This window comes from Ceratotherium simum, chromosome 5 (genome assembly GCF_057802395.1).
Source record: "Ceratotherium simum simum isolate JZ-2026a chromosome 5, ASM5780239v1, whole genome shotgun sequence".
Taxonomy (NCBI): Eukaryota; Metazoa; Chordata; class Mammalia; order Perissodactyla; family Rhinocerotidae; genus Ceratotherium; species Ceratotherium simum.
This window is the reverse complement of record NC_141904.1, coordinates 32,380,829-32,402,865: the sequence shown is the minus strand read 5'-3', so window position 1 is coordinate 32,402,865 and position 22,037 is coordinate 32,380,829. Positions and strand designations below refer to the sequence as shown.

Below are 22,037 nucleotides of genomic sequence, written 5' to 3'. Positions count from 1 at the left end.
TGTCTTGTTTCTTAGGCTGAGGGAAAAAAATAGGTATATTGTTTAAAGCCATAAAAATAATCACTCATGACAGGTATTTTCTGAAATACTAATAGAGTATGGGGAGGGAGAAAGGGAGATAAAAAAATATATATCACACACAAAAAAGAAGAAAACAAAAAAGGCAGCAAGGAAGAAGTAAAATAAAATAAGATGGCAGAATCAAGACCAAACATAAAACATGACTATATTACTATATAAATTACATTGCTATATTATATAACTATACTATTTGGTATAACTCTCTGCTAAAAGATCTGAAAATTTAAGAATTAAATAGATCAATAAAAATAAGAGGAAAAAATGAAAAGGCTTGTAAAGGGTATGTCCAGGTCCTATTCATTTCAGGGATAAATTCTTATTAAACTAATACTTATATTTAAGCTGTTTCAAAAAGAATAAAACAAAGCTCCCATATTATTTTTATAAAGTTAGCATACTATTGTAATCAAAACCTAACAAAGATAACACAAACCAATTTCTCATTTAAACATTGATGCAAAACTCCCAAATAATAGATTAGCATGAAAAGTCTAGCAATGCATTGTAGATATAAAATATGACCATAGACAGTTTACTCCAGGAAAGCAGGGATGTCAAATATTAGAGAATCTTTTAGTAAAACTCACCACAATGATGGATTAAATAGGGAAAAGTATACTAATCTCCATAGAAACCAGAGTTGCCAGGGCCTAGGGGGCTGGGACAGGGGATTGATTACAAAGAGCCACTTGGAAACTTTTTAAGGTGACAGAAATGTTCTATATATCAACTATGGTATCAGTTACACATGTGTATACATTTGTTACAACTTATCAAACTGTACACTTCTAAAAAGGGTGAATTTTTAGTGTATAGAAATCATACCTTTATAAACTTGACTTTAAAAATAATTCATTTGAATAAACATGATATATTTGATTTTTAAAAATGTGACATTATCTCAGATAAAATAAGAATAAATGGCAAATTCCTTAATTTATATATAACCACAAAATACATGCACAAATTATGTATTTACAAAAACATTCAAACGTATTCTAAATTCCTACGTTTGTTATATATATTCAAAATTTAGCATCAAGCTGGATGATGTAACATGAGAAGCATTCCCACTAAAGTCAGGTGTAGGAGCCCAGAGACACTATTATTTAACATTTGTTCTGAGTGATAGTTCAGTATTCAAGAATTAAACTATTGGAAAAGAGGAGGAGAATGATCATGTCCATGCAGACGATGTGGAAAAATAAAAGATAATCAATTGCAAAGCTGCTCAAAGTCATAATAAGAGAATTCAGAAAGCCATTGATAACAAGATTATTTTTTTAAATCAATAGCTTTACTATAACAAACAAGATCCAGTTAGAAAATATAATAAAAGATGCCCTTTACAAAAGGAATAACAATATAATCAACAAAAATACATAAAGATAAATGTATCAAGAAAGATATAGGCCTTCGTGAACAAAACATATAGCTATACTGAAAGAAGACGAGTAAATGTTAAAAACATACATTAATTTTGGAAAGAAAGTCTATATTGTAAAGTCATTTTTTTATAAATAAATTTTTAGATTCAATGCAATCCTGATCAAAATTCCAATTCTCAATTTTATCTAGAAGAATAAAATATGGGAATAGCCAAAAAATTGCTTTAAAAAGAAAGCAGTGTATATTTTAGTCCTATGGGGGAAAAACTATAAAGCTAAGACAAGTAAAATAACTTGTCACTAGTGCAGAAACTGTCAGATGTGCAAGGGCAGCTAATAGGGTCAGCCAAACCCTATTATACCCAAGGATACAGAGAAATGTAGTATATATTTTTAAAAGCATTTCAAATCAAAGCTAATCAGTAAATGGTGTTTGAACAACTGGTTAGCTAATTGTTAGAACATAAAGGTGAATTTCTACTCACTCTTTCCCTCAAAATTAATTTCAAATGTATCAAAAATGTATGATATGATACGAAAACACTGGAAGAAATTTTAAAGAAGGTCAGGTTTTTCTACAGCTTCCCATAAAGCCCAACATGCATCAAGAAAGATATTTAAATTTTCTGTACAGAATAAAACATCATAAACCAAGTCAAAAGACAAATGATAAAATATAACACCCAACAAAGTACAAATCTATATGATATCTAAAGAGCTCTACTAAACTTAAATATGATGCACAAATTCACTAACCATTTTTAAAATGCAAAGTATTATTGAGATATTTTTCCCCTACCAGAATGACAAAGACAAGAAGAGTTAGTAATAGCTGCTGTTGGTGAGAATGAGAAACAGACGCTCTTAAAAATTTTTATTGGGAATGTAAGTTGGTACAAAAAAATATCTATTAATGAGTACCAAAATTTTATACAAATATATTTTGATCCAACAATATGAATTCCAGAGATTTATTCTAAGAAAATAGTAGGACATGCATGTAAAGATGTTTACTGTGGTGTTGCTTCTAACAGGAAAAAATGGATAATGTATATTTACATATTATATATATATTATATTTGTGTAACATTATATCCAAGCATATCTGGAAAGATATATAATTGTTAAAGTTAGGATGTTGATTCAAATTAGCTTAAAAGTTTAGCTAATTATTACCTCAGAAGGTAGGGCAGGCCCAATATGAGCAGCTCAAAGAAGTCATCAAGGATGAAGATTCTTTGCCTTTCCCTCATCTGTTGCTTGAGCATTGGATTCCCCTAAACAGATTTCCCTCATGATCCCAAGATGGTGCCAGAGGCCATCAGGCTACTTGCTTCCTTTTTCTACATAAATAGGACTGTGAAAGGGAAAAACCTCTCTCCTAACCATTGACTCCACGTCATCTCTTCAGTCTGGACCAGTAGCAATCTCCATGGAAACACCACATACTGATTAGCTTAGACTAAAGAGGCTCTTCCCTGTACTGGGACTGGGGTCACTTTTCCCTAAGTCATGTGGGGGAGGAATGGATGCCTGAATAAACTAGGAATTCTTTTTGGAAAAACAAGTGGGGTGAGATGGACACTAGGTAGACACCCATTGGTGCCCCCATAACCACAGGCTGCTAAGAGTGGTTATCACTTGGAGGTTAGATTATGAGTGTTTAGGTTTTATTTTTTTTTTTCTCACTATTACTTTTTTTTTTTTTAACAAAGATCATATACCGTCGGGGGGAAAAAAGTTTTTCTTTGATTATAAAAATAGAAATATCCATGGGAAATCTAGACGAGAATTTACTGATATCAATAATGGCACTTTTACATGCCAGAAAACTTCAACCTGGGCAATTGCCAGAAAGTCATAAATACGTAAGATGAAAGGACAGCAAGAGATTCCCTCTGGCATTCTGAGTATTCCTCAATCCCTGTCTGCTTTGCCAACACCCTTATCTATGTGTGTTCGACAATTTGTACAGGAAATGTAAGCATTCATAAGCATTTAGTGCTTGAATATGAGCATACAGAACAATAAATGTATGCCAACGCAGAGCATCTGTCTTCCTCTCTCCTTTTCATCTTTTCCTCCCTTCTTTAACTTGATATCCTTTCCCTTAATACTCCCTAACATTGTTACAATCAAGGCCTAAATGTTTAAGGTGCTGTGCTTAAATAGCCCAAGATTTTAAAATCTTGCTAACCTTGTTTAAAAATACATAGTCTGACTTCTATTACCCACACATTACTTCTGTGTGTAAAGGCCTGACAGAAATGCAATACAGATGTTCACTAAAGAATATGTTCAAGAATGTTCATAACAGCACCATCCATAATAACCCAAACTGGAAACAACCCAAATGTCTCCAGCAGTAGAATGAATAAATTATACATCGACACAGTGGAATATTACACAGCAAGGAAAATGCACAAATGCAATTACACACATCAACGTGAGCGAACATTTCAAACAAGTTGAATGAAAAAAGCCAGACACAAAGAACACACTGTGAGATTCCATTTACATGAAATTCAAAAATCAGGAAAGCTAATCGATGGTAATAGAAGTCAAAATGGTGGTTACCTCTTGGAGGCAGTGACTGGAAGGGAGCATGGGTGAGGGGCTTCTGGGGTTCAAGCAGTACTGGATTTCTTAGCACAGATGCTGGCTATACAAGTGTGTCCAATTTAGGAAAACTCATTGAGCTGTCCATTTATGTACGCTCTCTGTATGTACTGTATTTCAGTTTTTTTAAAAAGTTTACTTTAAAAAATATGGCCTAGGGGCCGGTCCTGTGGCTTAGCGGTTAAGTGCAAGTGCTCTGCTACTGGCGGCCCGGATTTGGATCCCAGGTGTGCACTGACGCACCCCTTGTCTGGCCATGCTGAGGCCGCGTCCCACATACAGCAACTAGCAGGATGTGCAACTAGAACATACAACTACCTACTGGGGCTTTAGGGAGAAAAAAGGAAAAAAAAAAAAGGAGGAGGATTGGCAATAGATGTTAGGTCAGGGCCAGTCTTCCTCAGCAAAAAGAGGAAGATTGGCATGGATGTTAGCTCAGGGCTGATCTTCCTCACAAAAAAAAAAAAAAATGGCCTAAAATACACAGATATTATTTCTTCACGATGAGTTCTTTTAATAGATGACATGAATGCTCTTGGCTATATAATATTGTTTTACCACCTGGTCCTTTTCTACCCCCAAAACAGTTACAAAACTGAGGTCTAACTGAGATGGAGATCCGGATCTCCCACTTAATTGAGCTCTCAAGTCCTTTCTCTCCCCTCTCACCCTATTCCCCTCCTTTTAACTCCTCTGAGGCTCAGTGGACTCAACTGGACACTTTTCTCAGCTTAGCGTGATGATTAAGCCCACGGTGGGCTTATATCCTATATATATATCCTATATATGTATCCTATATATATATCCTATATATATATCCTATATATGTATCCTATATATATATCCTATATATATATCCTATATATATATATATATATAATTTGAGGTAACTTACCTTTCAGTGCCTCAGCTTTCTCATCTGTAAAATGTAGTTAATTAATAGTTCCTACCTCATACAGTTCTTGTGAGGATTAAATGAGCTAAAAGATGTAAAGCATTGAGAACAGTGAGCTCGTTGGACACTGGCTTGCATCGATTCTATGACACGCCTTCTGATTTCTGGAAATCCAGGTGCATTCTACAACCAGTGGTGTCTTACAATCGTTGTTGGTCAGGTGGCAGTTGTGACATAGCTGTCACTGTCTGTGCTTACAGCTTTTATTGTCCTTTTTATGTGCATATGAGTGAAATACAAAACAACACTTTGTCTAAATAAGCAGTTCTTTCAACAAGCACAAAATAAAAATTTTAGGAGCCAGCTTTTTTTTTTAGTGGCAAACAAAATAACGGGTGTGTGTTAATGGATGGCATCTTAGATTTGATGAAATGTCCTCATGAAATATCTCATGAAGTTGCTGTTAGAAGCTTCCCAGCATCATTCTATTTAAAAAATATTTCCATGCATTATTTGATTTTTAAATTATGTTTAAAAATCAATCATTTTAAACTAGATATTTTCCAGTGATCTTCAAAGCTTCCCTAAGAGTTGGGCAATTGAGAGACTTCCCAGGGATGCAGAGCACTGTGACCAGATGCTCAGCTATCACTGCTTCCTTCTGCTCTGAAAATGCCCTTTCTCCCTTCTCCACTGCCAATCCCAGGGCACCAGCAAGCACAGGACCAGGGCACAGGGTTTTCCCTCAGGTCTTCTCCCCATTCCCTTCTGAGCTCAAATGTCAATTCTTCAGAAAGACCTCCATCAACAGCCAAACCCATAAGCCCAGTGGTTCTCCAACTTTGCTGCATAATGGAATCATCTAGAGATGTAATACTGATGCCTCAGTCTCACCCTCAGAAATTCTGATTTAATTGTTCGAAGTGCTACCTGGGCATTGGGATTTTTAAGAACTCACCGGTGATTCTGCCAAGATTAGGAACCTCCGCATTACCCTGTTTGACGATTGTCTGATATTCTCTTAATTCCTGACTTGATATTGTCTCTATCTTCCACCAGCTCCCAAAGACACTGAAGCTTATCGTTGTCAACATCGTCCAGGCCTGTACCCTAGCACCACGCACCCTGCTATGAGCAGAGCCCCATGGCGCGACTTCCAAAAGGAGAAGCGTAGGGAGCTTTGGCTTCCTCAAGAGTTGCCATTGAGCCTGAAGGGAATTTAGGACGTAATTCAGATCCGGTCACTCTTTGGGCCTTTGGCAACACGCAATTTCTGGCCCGCGTCTGCCCAACTTCATCCCCCCCCCCCAGCAGCCAAGCCAAGCGGGATGTTAATGAAACTGACTGTCCCCTCCAGGTCCTCGGCTTTGATCAGCGTCAGGACTGTCTAGCAGATCGCTCCCCGCCCATGAGCCCCAGGAGCAAGGGGCAGGCTCCGAGAGCTTGTTTACCGGCTTCTGGGGTCTCAGAGTACAAACAATAAGGGGGTTTCAAGGAAAGGAAAACTCCCACAGCGAGGCCCAGGCGGGGTTCCGCGCGCGCGGAGCAAGGGGGCGCTGCGCCTTCCGCGGCGCAGAAGCAGGCGGCCGGCCTCGGAGAGGACCGCAGGTGGATCGGTGTTGGCGCGCGCAGCTGCAAGGAAAGCCCCCAAAGCGCCAATATAATTTATTTAAGCGTTTTTCCCGCCAATTGTTCCCCCGGGATGTGCTGAGCTAGCAAAAACTCCAGTTTCTCCAAGAACTAACTTAAAGATGTATTTTAAGTGCAAAAAGCAAGGTGTTGAATAGTGTGGATAAAAGCGTGCAGATAGCTGGGGGATAGGTAAGGAGAAATTCAGGTGCATATACTTACCCGCTAGTAAACATATAATAAGCGCCGGAAACACACAGAAGCAGTTAATCGTGGTTGCCATCAGGCCGAGGCGCGAGACGTTGCAACCTGGTGGCTTTTTGAGTTTTCTTATGCAAGTCCGGTTTTAAAAATATATTGATTTTATATTATATATTGTATAGTGTTGTATATAATATATTCTATTGTTGTGACACATATTTTATTTTATTATATATAACACCATACAATATATTATATAATACACATATACATATGTCTCTGGTTGGTGAAGTCGAAGTCCAAATTAGTCACTACCTTCGAGGCTGACCTAACGCACAGAGAGAAAGTCTTGCGGCGTGGAAAGGCAAAGAGGGAGACCAGAGGAGATATGGGGACACCCCGCCCCATATCTTTTCACTGAAGACAACCGGGTGGTTGTGGGGTAAGGGATCAAGGGAAACTGAGCTCGACTACCCGAGTGCAACCCGGAGTGCATTTGGTGTTCTAAGCCGGCGGCGGGGTAAAAGCCGAGAATCCATGCTCGGAGAGACCCTTCCTGGCTCGGGCGCAGACGCTTGAGTTCCAGCCCCTCCCTGGAATTCGCGTTTTTTTGCTCAGGCCGCCTACCAGGGCCTGGGTGGAAGTGATTGCGCGTCCTTCGAGGGGCATTTGCCCTGCGCTCCGAGCCCTAACAGCCTCCCTTGGGGCAGAATGGGCTTCTCTGATGGCGAGGGCGCGGTCCCGGAGCTGCGTGTTTCGGGGGTAGGGCGGCAGCAGAGGCCCGGCGAGCAAGGGAGGGAGAGACTCAAGAGGAACGGACCCCGCCCGTCCGCAATTCAAAGGCTTCGAGCGTCCGCCAGAGAAGCGAGAAGAGTCCCCAACGTCCGCAAAATCCCGGCCCTGGAGCGCGTGTGATGGGCGCTCCGCAACGGGCCCGCCGCGACCCGCGGCTGGGAATGGGAAGAGAAAAGAAACTCGGCGGGCAGGGGGTCGAGAACTGGCTGTGGCTTCACCGCCGCTCCCTCTGCGGATCGCCCCTCTGTAAAAGCTCGGGGCCGAGAGACCCCAGTTTTCTGTTAAAGGTTTCAGAGTTCCAGGGAAAGAACACCGCCTCCCCAGCTCCCGGGTCCGCCCAGACCTGCTGCTCACAAATTGTATGCCCTCAGGCAAATTTACTTTACCTCTCCCAGCCTCGATTTTCTTGTCTGCAAAATGGGGATGATAAAAGTACCTACCTCTGTGAGTTTTTTTTTTAAGTGGAATATTGTATACTAAGGGCTTGGCCCAGCCCTAGCTTGTAGAGAGCGGTCCCACCCCCCCGCCCCCGCCATGGTCATCCCAAGCAGAATGACCAACCCGAACCCAGGATTGGGACTTAGGGTGGAGTTATGGGGCCCAGCTTCCTCCAAAGAGACTCAGTCTCAAGGTCCAGCAGCTGCAAATGGGCACTGAACGCCGTCCACTCGCTTCCTCCGAAGCCACACAGGGTCCTCATTCCAACGCCTACCTCGAAGCCTTCTCCCTCAACTACCCAGTCTCCGCCCGGTTCACACATACTTAACCTGTCCACTGGCAGCTCACACCGCCTGGTTTCAAATTCCCGGGCTACCATTTTTAGCTCTGTGGCTTTGGACAAGGGCCTTCGCCTTTCCAAGCATCACTTTACTTTTCTGTAAAATGGGATGCTAATAACATTTTAAGGTGCTGATGTTTAAAGATCGTACAGATAAAGCAGCGAGTCTGGCCTATACTCAGCTGCTGTTTCATTTATTATTTTCTTCCTTTGGCTGTGGATTCGTGGGTCAACTATTCTTGAAAAGTCAGCCCCAAATGGACGGAGAAGTGATCCCAGCTGCTCTTTGCTCTCTCTAGAAACTCCTTTCCCGTGGACCCCTCATAATCTGTGGGAGGAAGGGGTTCCACGGACCTTCCTGGACCCCGCCCAGTGGTTAACCAGCACAGGCCGACCTGGGCTGGGGGCCTCCTCCAGACTCCCCACAAAGGCAGTCCTCTTGCTCTGCTCACGTCCTCTCAATTTGCAGATGCCGCCACCGAGGCCCTTAGGGCCCCTCAGCGCGTGGATCCAGATGGCATCCCTCTCGGGACTTCCACATCAGGGCGCCTTCTCTCGGAGCGCGAGCCCTGCGGGAGGCTTCCGACTATTCACTTAACCCCTTCGTCGTTGGGCGTTTAACCAAACAGGTGGAGAAGAAAACCTGAGCTCAATACCCTATTTTCTTTCTTGGCCAAGTAATCGGCCGGAACGGCAAAATCCCGGCGGGGGGCGGGAGGGCGGGGAGGCCTGGGAAAAACAGAATGCTAATGACCGCCTGGAGGGGGCGGAAGGCGCGCCCGGGTTAGGGCGCCTGGGCTGCCTCCCTTTGAAGTGCACCTTTCCAGCAGCGCTCACGGGGAGGGCGCTGTATTTTCCCCCCCTTCTGGGGAAACAGAAACAAGCAAATAGAACAACTAGGGACTCTCCTCTCGGGTTCTGAGTCACTCCTGCTTCCTACCTCTGGTTCACGTTGCCTTTGACTTGTTAGCTCCAGGCCTTCCCCATCAGACTGGGAATCTTTGGAAGAGAAAGACTAAGGTTCCTACACCCTCTTTCAGCCCCAGTAGCTAATAAGAAGGGCAAAAAGTGAGCTCAGTGTAGGTGCGATGGAGAGTAATAGGAAAGACTTTGGACCTTCCTATGTGCCTGGCTGTTCTAATTGCTTTACATTCTGTATGCTATTATTACAAGTGGGAATGGGGGACAGAGAAGTTAAGGAGCTTTCTCAGACTCACAAAGCTAGTAAAAGGTAGAGCCACGAATACATACAATTCTGCATACAACGTTCTGCTTTTCTCTTAGGGTTCTAAAAAGAGAGTTTAAGGAATGATTTCTTTGGTTTCCCTATCCTGTTGACCTTCCTTCCTTCTTCCTTCCCTCTCACTCTCTCTTCCTTGGTTATCTTGTGGGCTTGCTACTTTCCGCTGAGTAACTCTCCAACCCAGACTTGCCCTCTCCCCATTTCTCACATAGGGCCTCAATGGGAGCTTCCAGCTGCCCTTGTCATATTGAGTCCTGGTCAACAGGATTGGATTCTACCCACCTGTTGTGTAGACATCCTGCAGCACCTGTATCAGAGAGGTACCTTCTGTTGAAATATTAATTCCCATAGGCTCTGCCAACTCTGTTCGTGATATGCACGTGGTTTATGTTCAGGAGAATATTTCTCCTTGGCTACATGGTGGTTGTTCCCATTAACAGCTGTATTGCAATTCTGTCACTAACTTTCCTATTTTCCTGTGGAAGAATGTCAACCTTGACATACACATGAACAGCCATGCAATATTGTAAAACCTCTGGGTTAGGAACGTCTAAAAAAATTTTTTTTAATCATAAAAAGTCTAGAAAGGATGAAAATGCCAGGTCCATTAATTTAGGACTATCAGTGTTTTCTCTTTCTTTTAAGGAAAAAGAGCATTTTTACTTTAATCTTCATGGTTATAAAGCCTGAGACTTGACACTGTTTTGGGGCTATTTTATTTTCTCTAGTTTACAGACTTAGTAACCCTTTTCTTTCAATTAACAGATGAGCACCTACTAAGTGCCAGGCCTTTCAAAGTGCAAAAAAGTAAGCAAGGCAGGTAGAGCCCTGTATAACTCTTTCATATTTCAATGTAGTAATAATTAGCCAAACTTTCTCATAATTTATTTTTGAGATTATTTTATTTTATTTACTTTGCCTCATGTGGCTTTTCTTGTTATTTATGTGAATTTATGTACTTCCGTAAATATGATGATGATGATCAAACAGCAGTTAAATCCAAAAGATCATTTAAAGTTTAAAAAAATACTTTCATAAAAAAGATTCTTGATTCATTGTTTAAGAAAAGATCATTTATTTTTTATAATAAGCAACTCTTGTTATATTTATTAACTTTCATTCCAGGATTCCCCCACCTTCTCAAATTTCAACAATGAACTACAATTACATTTAACAATCTAAATAGATGGATTAATAGCTAAGATAATAGCTTAAATTGGTCATTCTTGTTTGAAAAAATACAGTGGGTTTAATATGACTCTTTGCCTCACATGTTTGTGGACCTGATGATTTGTTTTCAAAGCAAGTGATCAGTCTATTTCAGCATCATGGTGAAATATAAATTCTTATAAAAGTGAAACTGTGTTGGTGAGAGTACCTTGCTGTTGTCAGCAGAATCAACACTATTTATCCTTACTAAAATGTTTTGTCTTACAGGACATTTTCTTTAAAAAAAAAAAAAAAAGTGAAACATGAACAACCTTACAGTGGTGCAAAAGCTCCCTCCCCCTTCGGAAAGCACAGCGGAGGTGGCAGATCTGGCCCTCAGAGAACAAAGGACCAAAGAGTGAACCCGAGATGGTGAAATAAAATGTAACATCAACAAAGAAAAGGCCATAGATAAATAGTAAAAGGACCAACTCACCACAAAAAACCTATTGACATTTTCCCAGAGTCCAGGCGAAGCGCTGGTGACCGGTTAATGTTGGAATGTTTTCCTAGGGTTAAAAGGAGAACCGGCAGCAAGTCTGCTCAGAATTTACAAAGTGTTTGAATAACACGGACAGTGTTTTGATAACACATTTTTAGTGGGGGTGAAAATAATAGAATTTATTGGGACATTTATATGGGCCCCCTTGGTTGTATGGAGGGGGGGCAGAGGAGAGGTAAACCATATATCATTGCATTCGTCTATAACTCACCCCTGTAATTTAGTCATACATGTGTATATGTATTTGATGTGTAATAGTCCTGTTACAGCCAAATGCTTCTCAGTTTTGCTTTTAAAAGATGAAGGCACTGGGACTGGCTATCTTTAAGGGGGAGAAAGGGGTAAAGAGGTCACCTGGCCAGGTTAGCAATAACTTTATGTTACCAGGATGAGACAGTGGTATGAAGTTGGTATTATTGCTTGAGACAATAGAGCATGAGATCTTTAATAGGCTTACCCACAGGCTTGGCCTTGGCTTCCTTGTAGCCCTCAGAGGGTCCTGCTTGCTCCATCTCAGGCTGAAAGGTGCAAGATTTGAGTTAATCCAGCTGGCATTTGGGTCTGGGGTTCCAAGGGGTCTCCACATTTCCTCCTCTATGTTGATGTTTTTGTTCAATGTATTCCAATACACTGTCAGTTGAGCCACATAAAACCAGGCACCTTTCAATAAATGTCTCATTTGGATTTCATGAAGCTTGGGGTGTAATTGAAATCAAACAGCAAACAGGCTGGAAGGCTGTTATTTGCCCACCCAATCTAAGGAGGGTGCCGCCTGACGTGTTCACTGAAGCCACTGCTTTAGCTCTCTTTTCTGTTCCTGTTTCTGGAAAAGAGGGCTTGGATTTTAAAGTGTGGCTGGGGCATGTGAAAATAATTTTTATGTCTCTTTCCCTGGTTATAAGTAAAATTGAGCCAGCAGAAGGAAAGCCCATAGGAAATCATATATTTGCTCATCTATAACTCTCCAGGAATTTAGACTAGTATATTCCATATGTAATAATAATACTGATGTAATTAGTTAGTTAATACAGAAGAACCATTAAATGAGATTTCTTTATCTCTATGCAGTCAGAAAAAAATCATCTTTAGTTGAAACAGTGCTCTTCATCACGTTAAAAAGGAATTTGTAATATATATATTTATAAGAGTAATACAAATGATGTATATATTTTCCATGTTCCAAAAATCCTGGGTCCAGAGCAGGTTTATAGAACCTGAATTTTGACTCTTTGAATTTCTCTTTGTTGCTCTGTCTGTAAAATGTGTTAAAGTTTGGGTAAAATAATAGATATATTGGGGAGGTGGGGAGATACAAAGTGCAATTTCCTGCCCCAAGAATCAACACTAATCCTGATTACACACACCGTGTATACTGTATACTTAATAAGTAGGTAGCACTCGGAATGAACCCACGCGCTTTCAAGAGCTTGCTCTGGGGCTGGAATAAAATCAACTCTGATGTGGTGCGGGGGACAGCTGGCCCGCGTTATTTGCGCCAGAGTGGGTCGGAACGATGCCTGTTGCCTGCGATGGCACTTTGCCACGCGCAGCGCCTCCCTGGCCGCCTCGAAAGCAATTTGAAGGAACACCGAGGCCCACTTTCTCGCTGCTATAAAGCACAAATCTACCTCCGGCCACCCTATCTCCAAAGGATGTGAGATTCGATCTCATCCCTACTTTTTCCTTAACATCCTGCAGCTCAGGTGAAGGCTAAAGTGGAGGAGCCCCCGAGTCGTAACCAGAATCCCATGGCCTCTGCTGCGTCGCTAAGCCGCCCAAGCCTCCCGGCCCCTTCCTTTCCTTGCTCTCGCTTCTCCCTCACGGAATATCCACTTTGAAAATCATGAAGTCTTCAAAAGTATAAAGTACCTGAAAAATTCAATTCTTCAAGACCTCCCTGGGTCAAAATAAAACAAAAGCCGGCGAGATGGGAGTGGACGGTGGGGGTGATTAAAGCAGAAAGCCACGCCAAACCCGAACTAACTTGCTGAGACGAAAGGAAAGGAGTGCTGGGGTGAGCGCACTCTGGGCCAACTTTCCAGGGATCTGCTCCCGGGCTGCTCTGCCCAGGACCCACGAGGCCCCCGCCCCGGTCCACTCGCTTAACTTGCTCCCTGTCCCCTGGCTGTGCCTTGACCCTGAAAACCCTCTCGCGCTCCCAGTTTTCACCACCGCGAAAAACTGGTAAAAGCCCTGGAGCGTCCGAGTGCATTAAGGACCGCCTCGCTCTCTAACCCAGACGTGCCGATGTTGGTGCTGCTGTGGTTTGAACCTAGGGAGGAAAGCTTCGAGGCGTTCTGCACCGGCGCGTGCGCGCTCAACAAACCCTGCGGCTGCCTCATCTGTTGTGGGCGAAGAGTTTCCCGTGTGATCGCGTTTGGTTGGGGAAGCAGAGTCCCGACATCTCAGCCGGAAAATGAGCTCCCGGAGCGATTACAAGCCGTGTACGTAATTGCTTATTAACAGCGAATATTCAGGCTTCTCCTTATCTGCAACGAAACGTGCCCTCCTCTCCGTAATAATAAAACAATAAAATATGACGGCACCACTCTTGACTACTGTCTGCGGAAACGCAGAGGAAAAACAGGCAGCTGGGGCAAAAAGGCTTAATTCAATATCAAACTGATTATTTCACTAATTATTCTACCTTCTGTGTTGCGCGGCAGAGGAGAGGCGCAGGGAATCTTAACCGCGCGGCTGCTGGGGAACCTTTGTTTCTCGGTGTCGGGCCGAACTGAAGATGGGGGGAGGGGGATCCCCGATTCAGGGAAACTGAGCGGCGTGGATTTTAAATTGTGAGGAGTAAAAGTGATTGCCTCCTGAAAGCAGCAGGCGTGTTGGCTTGGGAATGAGGGTCTTCCCAGTATCCCACCCCACCGGGCTTCTGATTCATCAGCTGAGGGCTTCGATCCTCAAGGATGGCAGTGTGCTCTCGCAGTCTCCGGAATCCCAAAAGCCTAGCGCGAGGTTCCTCTCCACAAACCCGTCCCATTGAGTAAAAGGATGAGACCGAACAAAAAGTGTTTCCTGTATGTTGAAGGCCAGGGAGTCCTCCCCATCGGGAGGAAAGTGTGCCTGAAGTTACTGCCCCTGAGGAGGACAGAGACTATGCTTGGACCTCTCTCCAACTCGCCCCAGATCCCCACCTTCAGGGGCCGGTGACTCCCTGCAAGCCATCAACTTGCAGAGCCTTTCTCCCTCTAGCCTCTAAGCCTGCTCCCGCCCCCGCATCCCCTGCTTAGAGCGCTAAGATGACTTCTGTGCCAAGAGTGGACTCCGCTACGGCAACCCCAAACCCTGTTCCCCTAAACTCCAGCGAAATACAGACACAAGGATGGATTCTCACAGCAGGACAGAATCTCAAAAAAAAAAAAAAATCAGACTAAAGGAAAAGAAAGTCGCAGGCGACTTGATCCAATTAGTAAATGCCTAATTGAATTAGTGTCACCTCCATCAGCCAATAGGAGGGTCCCGAGGTTGTAGGGCCGCGAAGGCCCTCCCTGGCTGCACATATATAAAGCAGCCAATGACAGCCTGCAAGTTTCCAAGTGGTCAACTTGACCGATAGTTTGGCAGTCGAGAAAGGCAGAAAGGCTAGCTCTAGCGGGTGGATGGGGACAGAGATCTAAGTCCTCTTCTTCCTGAATGTGAGTGTGGGAGGAGGGGGCGGGGTGGTCCAGAGAGACAAGAAGGACCGGGAAGGAAAAGGAGAGTGCTTCTCCGTCAACTTCCACCGCCTGCCTTCAAACTCAGTGCGCTTTCCTTGCGGAAAGGACACAGGGTTCAGGGTGCGGGGGTGCGCGCCTTAGCGGCCCGCGTGTCGCCAGGTGGGTAGCCCCGGCACGGGAGGAAAGGGAAGTTACCTTCCCCTCGGAAGAGGGCGCTGGCTCCCCCATCCTGCCTTTATAATAAGGCCGCAGGAGGAGAGGAAGCAGCCAGCTGCCGTCTGCGCTTTGCAAAGCATGCAGTTAGGGGAGCAGCTCTTAGTGAGCTCGGTGAACCTGCCTGGCGCGCACTTCTACTCGCTGGAGAGTGCGCGAGGCGGCGGCGGCGGGAGCGCCGGCCACCATCCCGCCGCGGCCCCCTCGCCTCAGAGGCTGGACTTAGACAAAGCGCCCAAGAAGTTCTCCGGCAGCCTATCGTGCGAGACAGGGAGTGGGGAACCCGCAGCTGCCAGCGCGGGGGCCCCCGCGGCCATGCTCAGTGACGCCGACGCCGGGGACGCCTTTGCCAGCGCCGCGGCAGTGGCCAAGCCGGGGCCCCCGGACGGCCGCAAGGGCTCCCCCTGCGGGGAGGAGGAGCTGCCCTCAGCCGCTGCCGCAGCTGCGGCTGCCGCCGCCGCCGCCACCACCGCACGCTACTCCATGGACAGCCTGAGCTCGGAGCGCTACTACCTCCAGTCCCCCGGGCCTCAGGGCTCCGAGCTGGCCGCGCCCTGCTCGCTCTTCCCATACCAGGCGGCGGCCGGGGCTCCCCACGGATCTGTGTACCCGGCTCCCAACGGGGCGCGCTACCCCTACGGCTCCATGCTGCCCCCCGGCGGCTTCCCCGCGGCTGTGTGCCCACCCGGGAGGGCACAGTTCGGCCCGGGAGCCGGCGCGAGTAGTGGCCCGGGCGGCAGCGGCGGCGGAGCAGGTGGCCCGGGCGCCTATCAGTACAGCCAGGGGGCTCCGCTCTATGGGCCGTACCCTGGGGCGGCAGCTGCTGGTTCTTGCGGAGGATTGGGGGGCTTGGGGGTTCCTGGTTCCGGCTTCCGTGCCCACGTCTATCTGTGCAACCGGCCTCTGTGGCTCAAATTCCACCGCCACCAAACCGAGATGATCATTACGAAACAGGGAAGGTGAGCGCAGCGCGGAGGGGCCCGGGGCGCGGGGGTAAAGAGTGAATGTGTGGTCCTGGGGAAGGCCGGGGGTGAGGGAGCTGGGTCCACTCGCTCCGCGCTTTGCCCGGAGAGTGTTTTTCGCGCGCAGAAAGAGGAGACCCCACGTCTCCAATTCGGTGTTTCTCCCTGTCTGCGCTCGGACAGTTTGTGCGGGGTGCTAAAGTTACGGTTGCTTCCTCCCTCCCCTCCCCTCCCCTCCGGTCACTCTCACCTGGATTGACCAGGAGGAGGCGGAAATGGAAATTGAAGCTTGCCCACAAAGCTGGATTTACTAGATCCGCCGGCTCGGCGATACGCTGGTCCCTGCATGCAGGCGAGGAGCCGCGGATGGGGGGAAAGGCACAAGAGTTGGCCCCCTGAGCACAGTAGATGGGCTCCCGCAGTTTTAGGCGCCAGGATCTCCACGGGGCGCCTCCGGGAGATGGGCGTGAGGACGAGAGCGCTGGCATCCGAGGGCTGGTCCGAGTAGTTGGTTAGGCAGGCCCTGGAGCCAGACCTCGCTGGGGTTCGAGGCACGAGAAAGTTCTGATACATATCCAGCTGTTAACAGTGGTTACTTCTGGGGAAAGTGAGGGGTGGGTTCTGGGAGAGGGGCGCTCAAAGGTGACTTTTAGCATTATCAGCAGAATTAAAATTTGTTTTGAAGAACAACTTAATGTTCTCTGGTAATTGTAAGTGTAAAAATTAGTGATTTTTAACATCTTGGAGGAAAAAGTAATCAGCACCTGAAAAGGTCGAGAACTTGAGTGGAGAGAGGGCGCAGAAGCACATGAGTTTGGGAAATACTGACTTTGGGGCAAATTATTTCGGAAAACAGATGTTCCAAGAGTTGCCAACTCAAAAATATTTTACACAGGAAGGGCCGCTTTATCTACTGGTATTCTGTTCATTCTGTAGACTTCTAAATGTCGTGCTCCGACCCTACCCCAGGGTCCGCGAACCTGGAAGAGTATGGGCCTGCTCTCGGGCACCCGGATTTAAATCGCTTATCCTGGTTCTATTCCCTTGCACAGGCGCATGTTTCCTTTCTTGAGCTTCAACATAAACGGACTCAATCCCACCGCCCACTACAACGTGTTCGTAGAGGTGGTGCTGGCGGACCCCAACCACTGGCGCTTCCAGGGGGGCAAGTGGGTGACCTGCGGCAAAGCCGACAATAACATGCAGGGTGAGGAGAGAGGAGGCCCGGGCAGGGAGGAGCGGGCGGGGAACCCTTGACTCAAACAACTCACGTTTAAATCTAGCATTTCTACCCGCATCTGGGGTCTAGAGGTGTTAGTTTGAGTTTCTTTGTGTTGATTGTTTGACTGAGGGAGAGAATTGCTAAGTCAGATTTCTTGCCTTCCAATATATAGACTTTAACCATGACCCTACTCCACCCCCCACCCTCTGTTTGAGAAACGAATTGTCATAAACTCTCCTAGTGGCAAGGGCCCCTGGCATTCTAATCTTCACTTGAGAAAGTCCTCCCCAAGGGTGAGTCCACCCATAAAAATCCAACCATCTTCCATCAGATGTTGCCCTTCCAGCTTTAGAGGGACCCAAATTGACCTTCAAGAGGCATCTCCCGTTGGCTCCATTTTTATATTTTGAAGTAATGTTAAGACCAGTGCCTTGTCCAAGGACGGCTGGAAGCACTGGGGTGCTGGGAGGGATATCGATGGAGCCTGATTGGTCTCCACTGGCCTTCTTAAGCAGGTAGCACTGGGGAGACTTGTGCTGTAAGTCTAGTTCTTAAATCTTGCCTGTTAGGTAACAGACATCCTTGCCCTACCTCCATTTGTAAACAGCCCTATATGCTTGGGTTTTGTGTTTTGTTTCATTTTCTCTTAGGCAACAAAATGTATGTTCACCCAGAGTCTCCTAATACTGGTTCCCACTGGATGAGACAGGAGATTTCCTTCGGGAAATTAAAACTCACCAATAACAAAGGCGCAAATAACAACAACACGCAGGTAGAGTGACAGAGAAAGGGGTGTCTTCTGGCTATAGATCTCTTTTCTAATGAGTTTCTGTAGTCTTCACTGTGTTTATAGTATTTGCACTTGTTACCTGCTTGCTCGCCTGTTTCTAACCTTTTTTTTCTTTCGACCTTTCTCATTTTCACTTTCTTACTGGATTTCAATAACAGTGAGTTGACTATTAGCAACAGAAATACTAAAATATTTTGGGGACTTAGGAAACCAAGAGGAAAGAGTGTCTATCATAAACACGCATACTCAGCTATGTTTTAAGTTTCAAAAATGGCAATGATAAGATCTTAACCATGGCAATAGAAAAAGATAGCTGTTGGTGGGGAGGAAGCAGGAATCCCATTCCAAAATATATAATTTGTCAAAATCTAGTTTTGATAAGCCTCTAAGAGACATTTTAGATTTGGCAACTCTTTTTCTGTACCATTTCCAGATGATAGTCTTACAGTCTTTACACAAGTACCAACCGCGACTGCACATTGTCGAAGTTACAGAGGACGGCGTGGAGGACCTGAATGAGCCCTCGAAGACTCAGACCTTCACCTTCTCTGAAACGCAGTTCATTGCAGTGACTGCCTACCAAAACACCGATGTGAGTGTCCCAAACGTCCCAAGGATCTCTAAAGCTAGGTCCAGTGTGATAAAACACTCAACAACTATTTTTCTCCCCTCTCTAGATAACGCAACTAAAGATTGACCATAACCCCTTTGCAAAAGGCTTCAGGGACAACTATGATTCGTACGTATAGCTTTTATTCATATTTGCATGGTCATCTTTGAACAGGACGTATATAATCAGACACTTTCCTGAGAACATATTCTAGGAAAAGCTTTCATGTTTGGGATTTTTACCTATTTTTATTTTTGCATATTTTTTGCCTTAACTAATCTTACTTTAGAATTTGCACAGACGAGTTTTGTTAATTTCTAAAGAAATGTTAAGGGCTTAAAAATGAGGAGCTTTTTTTTACCATTTGAGTGGAGATTTGAAATTTTCATAATTTATATACCTTCCTTTTCATTTGATCCAACTTTTTTATCCTCTCAGGAGCAGGTCTTATTACTCGCCCTCTTTTTTTTTTACATAAGAAAAACCTGAAACTAAGAGGATGTAATTTTCACAACATCAAACAGCAAGGCCCCACCAATGTCTTTTAAATCTGGGGCTCCTAACACCCACAACCAGCATTCCTTCCACCACCGTGACAAGGGAAAGTTGCTCTGAGTTCTTCAAGTTCTAGGACTTGCAAAGGTGGATTTTCCATAGTTTAAATTCCTACTCCCTGGGAGGAAACTTTTTCTTATTTGGTGGGAAATTTTTCCCAATGAGCCAACAGTCTAGCTAAAATGGGCCAGTGCATCTCCTACCTCCATTGCTCCACTCCAACAGACCAGTGTTCCCAGTACAGAGCCCAGTATGGGAGCCTTTTTTCATTTCTGGGAGGTGGTTTGTTTGGGGAGAACATTAGGGTTTTTTTTTTTTTAAGTGTTTCTCTTTATATTGTAGCATGTACACCGCTTCAGAAAATGACAGGTTAACTCCATCTCCCACGGATTCTCCTAGATCCCATCAGATTGTTCCTGGAGGTCGGTACGGCGTTCAGTCCTTCTTCCCGGAGCCCTTTGTCAACACTTTACCTCAAGCCCGATATTATAATGGCGAGAGAACCGTGCCACAGACCAACGGCCTCCTTTCACCCCAACAGAGCGAAGAGGTGGCCAACCCTCCCCAGCGATGGCTTGTCACGCCTGTCCAGCAACCTGGGGCCAACAAACTAGACATCGGTTCCTATGAGTCTGAATATACTTCCAGCACCTTGCTCCCGTATGGTATTAAATCCTTGCCCCTCCAGACATCCCATGCTCTGGGGTATTACCCTGACCCAACCTTCCCTGCAATGGCAGGGTGGGGAGGTCGAGGTTCTTATCAGAGGAAGATGGCGGCTGGACTCCCATGGACCTCCAGAACAAGCCCCACTGTGTTCTCTGAAGATCAACTCTCCAAAGAGAAAGTCAAAGAAGAAATTAGCTCTTCTTGGATAGAGACACCCCCTTCCATCAAGTCTCTCGATTCCAACGATTCAGGGGTATACACCAGTGCTTGTAAGCGAAGGCGGCTGTCTCCTAGCACCTCTAGTAATGAAAATTCCCCCTCTATAAAGTGTGAGGACATTAACGCTGAAGAGTACAGTAAAGACACTTCAAAAGGCATGGGGGGCTATTATGCTTTTTACACAACTCCCTAAAGAGTTATTTTAACCTCGTAAAAATGAGCTAATTTTTGGCAGATGGACTTGGTGGTGTTTTTTGTTGTCTTCTTTGCCTAGGTTGCCAAAAAGACGTTTGCCTTCCATCTTGATGCGTCCTGTTTTGTGCAATTCTCTAAAAGAAGGTGCCAAAGCTTTTTGATTGCTGCAGGTAACTGAAACAAGCCTAGCGTTTTTTTTTCTTTTTTAAATAAAGTTAATGGAGAACTTTAAAGTGTTTTAAAATTTGAAGTTTATTCAAGGTTCTGGATTTATTTATTGGAGACACTAAACATTCAGAGAATCAGGCTGTGAAAACTGAGTGCAGAGCGCTATCAAATGAGTTGAAAGCTTTGGTTCTCGTTTCTATTTGTAAATCTGTAAGCAAATAGAAGCCCAGAGTGGTAAGGTGTTTTGCTTCTGGAAGAGAAGGGCTGGGCCTTAAGGTTCAACAGGGGACTTTTTGCTGTTACCTTCTGCTGGGGACAAAAGATGTCAGGCCTGGGAGGCAAGAAAAACTTTTGTGAAGGTGCTGGTTTTACCTGACTTTGATTCCTCTCAGGCTTGTGGAACAAGCCATGTTTTCCCTAGTGCAGGACTGCCTCAGTTGCTAGGCCTCTGCTGTGTGCCGAGCTGGCTTGTAGGACTCAGGAGAGGGCAAGGGAGGGAGTCGCCAAAAACAAGAATTTTAAAGTGTACAGTCGCGTGTGCTTAGATACACTGTAGAATACCGTGGAAAATATTGTACAAATAGTCTACATAGGTGTCTGAGATTATGTAAACTTGGTGCTTTGGCTTTGTAAAGAATTTGCAAATCACCTGACAACAGCTGCAGGGGCAGGGGGACAGTTTCTCCATGATATTTGGGAATATTCTGTTTACTTCTTAGATAGTTAAGAATGTATTCAGCTACTCTGTACTAACTTGAATCGTGTTTAAGGAAAACTCCTATTTCATCCTCTTCCTTCACCACCCCACTACCCAACTTGGTAATGTGAAGAAACTAAAACCTGATGCCACAGCTCCTATAGGCTTTTTAGAGATCTTGGATTTTTATGTACAGTCTTAGTCATTTTTAATAAATGTGGTTCATTAAGGGAACAGGTATAGCTGTCTTCTGTACTGTGGGTTTTAATCTTTGTTTTAAAGATCTTATTTTGCTTCCTCCTCCACCCTTCTCTAGCATGAACACTATCCCACCAACCCTCCCTCCCTCCCCCCATGCAAGGCTCTAGAATCTCTAAGTGGACACCCTAGTCATGAGGGGGTGGGGATGCTTTTGTTTGTCTTCTCTTTTCCTTGACGTTGAATGGGGTTATTTCCTCACCCCACCGGGAAGTCTGGACAATGGGTATCTGGGCTGGGGGAGGGGGATTGCCGAGATGCAAGATTGCTCACACCAGGCTTAATCCAAGCCTCCAGCTCTTGGCCTCGCGGCCCTGTCACGGCCCCCGACCGCTTCGTTCTCTGGGGCTTTTTCCTGGGCTTACTTGGGGTCACCCATCCCTGGACACATGTGGGCTCCCCGGGAACCCCCTCGGCCCTTTGAGCGCCCACGAGTTCCGGCTCCCCGAGGCGCAGCGGGGAGCGGGCCGC

At 45.2% G+C, this 22,037-nt stretch overlaps 1 protein-coding gene across 2 annotated transcripts; it reads left to right on the top strand.

The window, feature by feature from the left end:
• The first annotated feature begins 14,979 nt into the window (after positions 1-14,979).
• On the top strand, positions 14,980-21,542 carry EOMES (eomesodermin). 2 transcript variants are annotated; one of them, XM_004419441.3, is made up of 6 exons: positions 14,980-16,180; positions 17,236-17,390; positions 18,056-18,177; positions 18,629-18,787; positions 18,873-18,934; positions 19,760-21,542. In XM_004419441.3, the coding sequence occupies exons 1-6, from the start codon at positions 15,303-15,305 to the stop codon at positions 20,439-20,441; spliced, it is 2,058 nt and encodes a 685-aa protein (XP_004419498.1). In that variant the 5' UTR covers positions 14,980-15,302; the 3' UTR covers positions 20,442-21,542. The 2 variants fall into 2 exon arrangements, with proteins under 2 accessions (XP_004419498.1, XP_004419497.1); XM_004419440.3 differs by having other exon boundaries at positions 14,982-16,180; positions 19,703-21,542.
• The last annotated feature ends 495 nt before the right edge of the window (positions 21,543-22,037 follow it).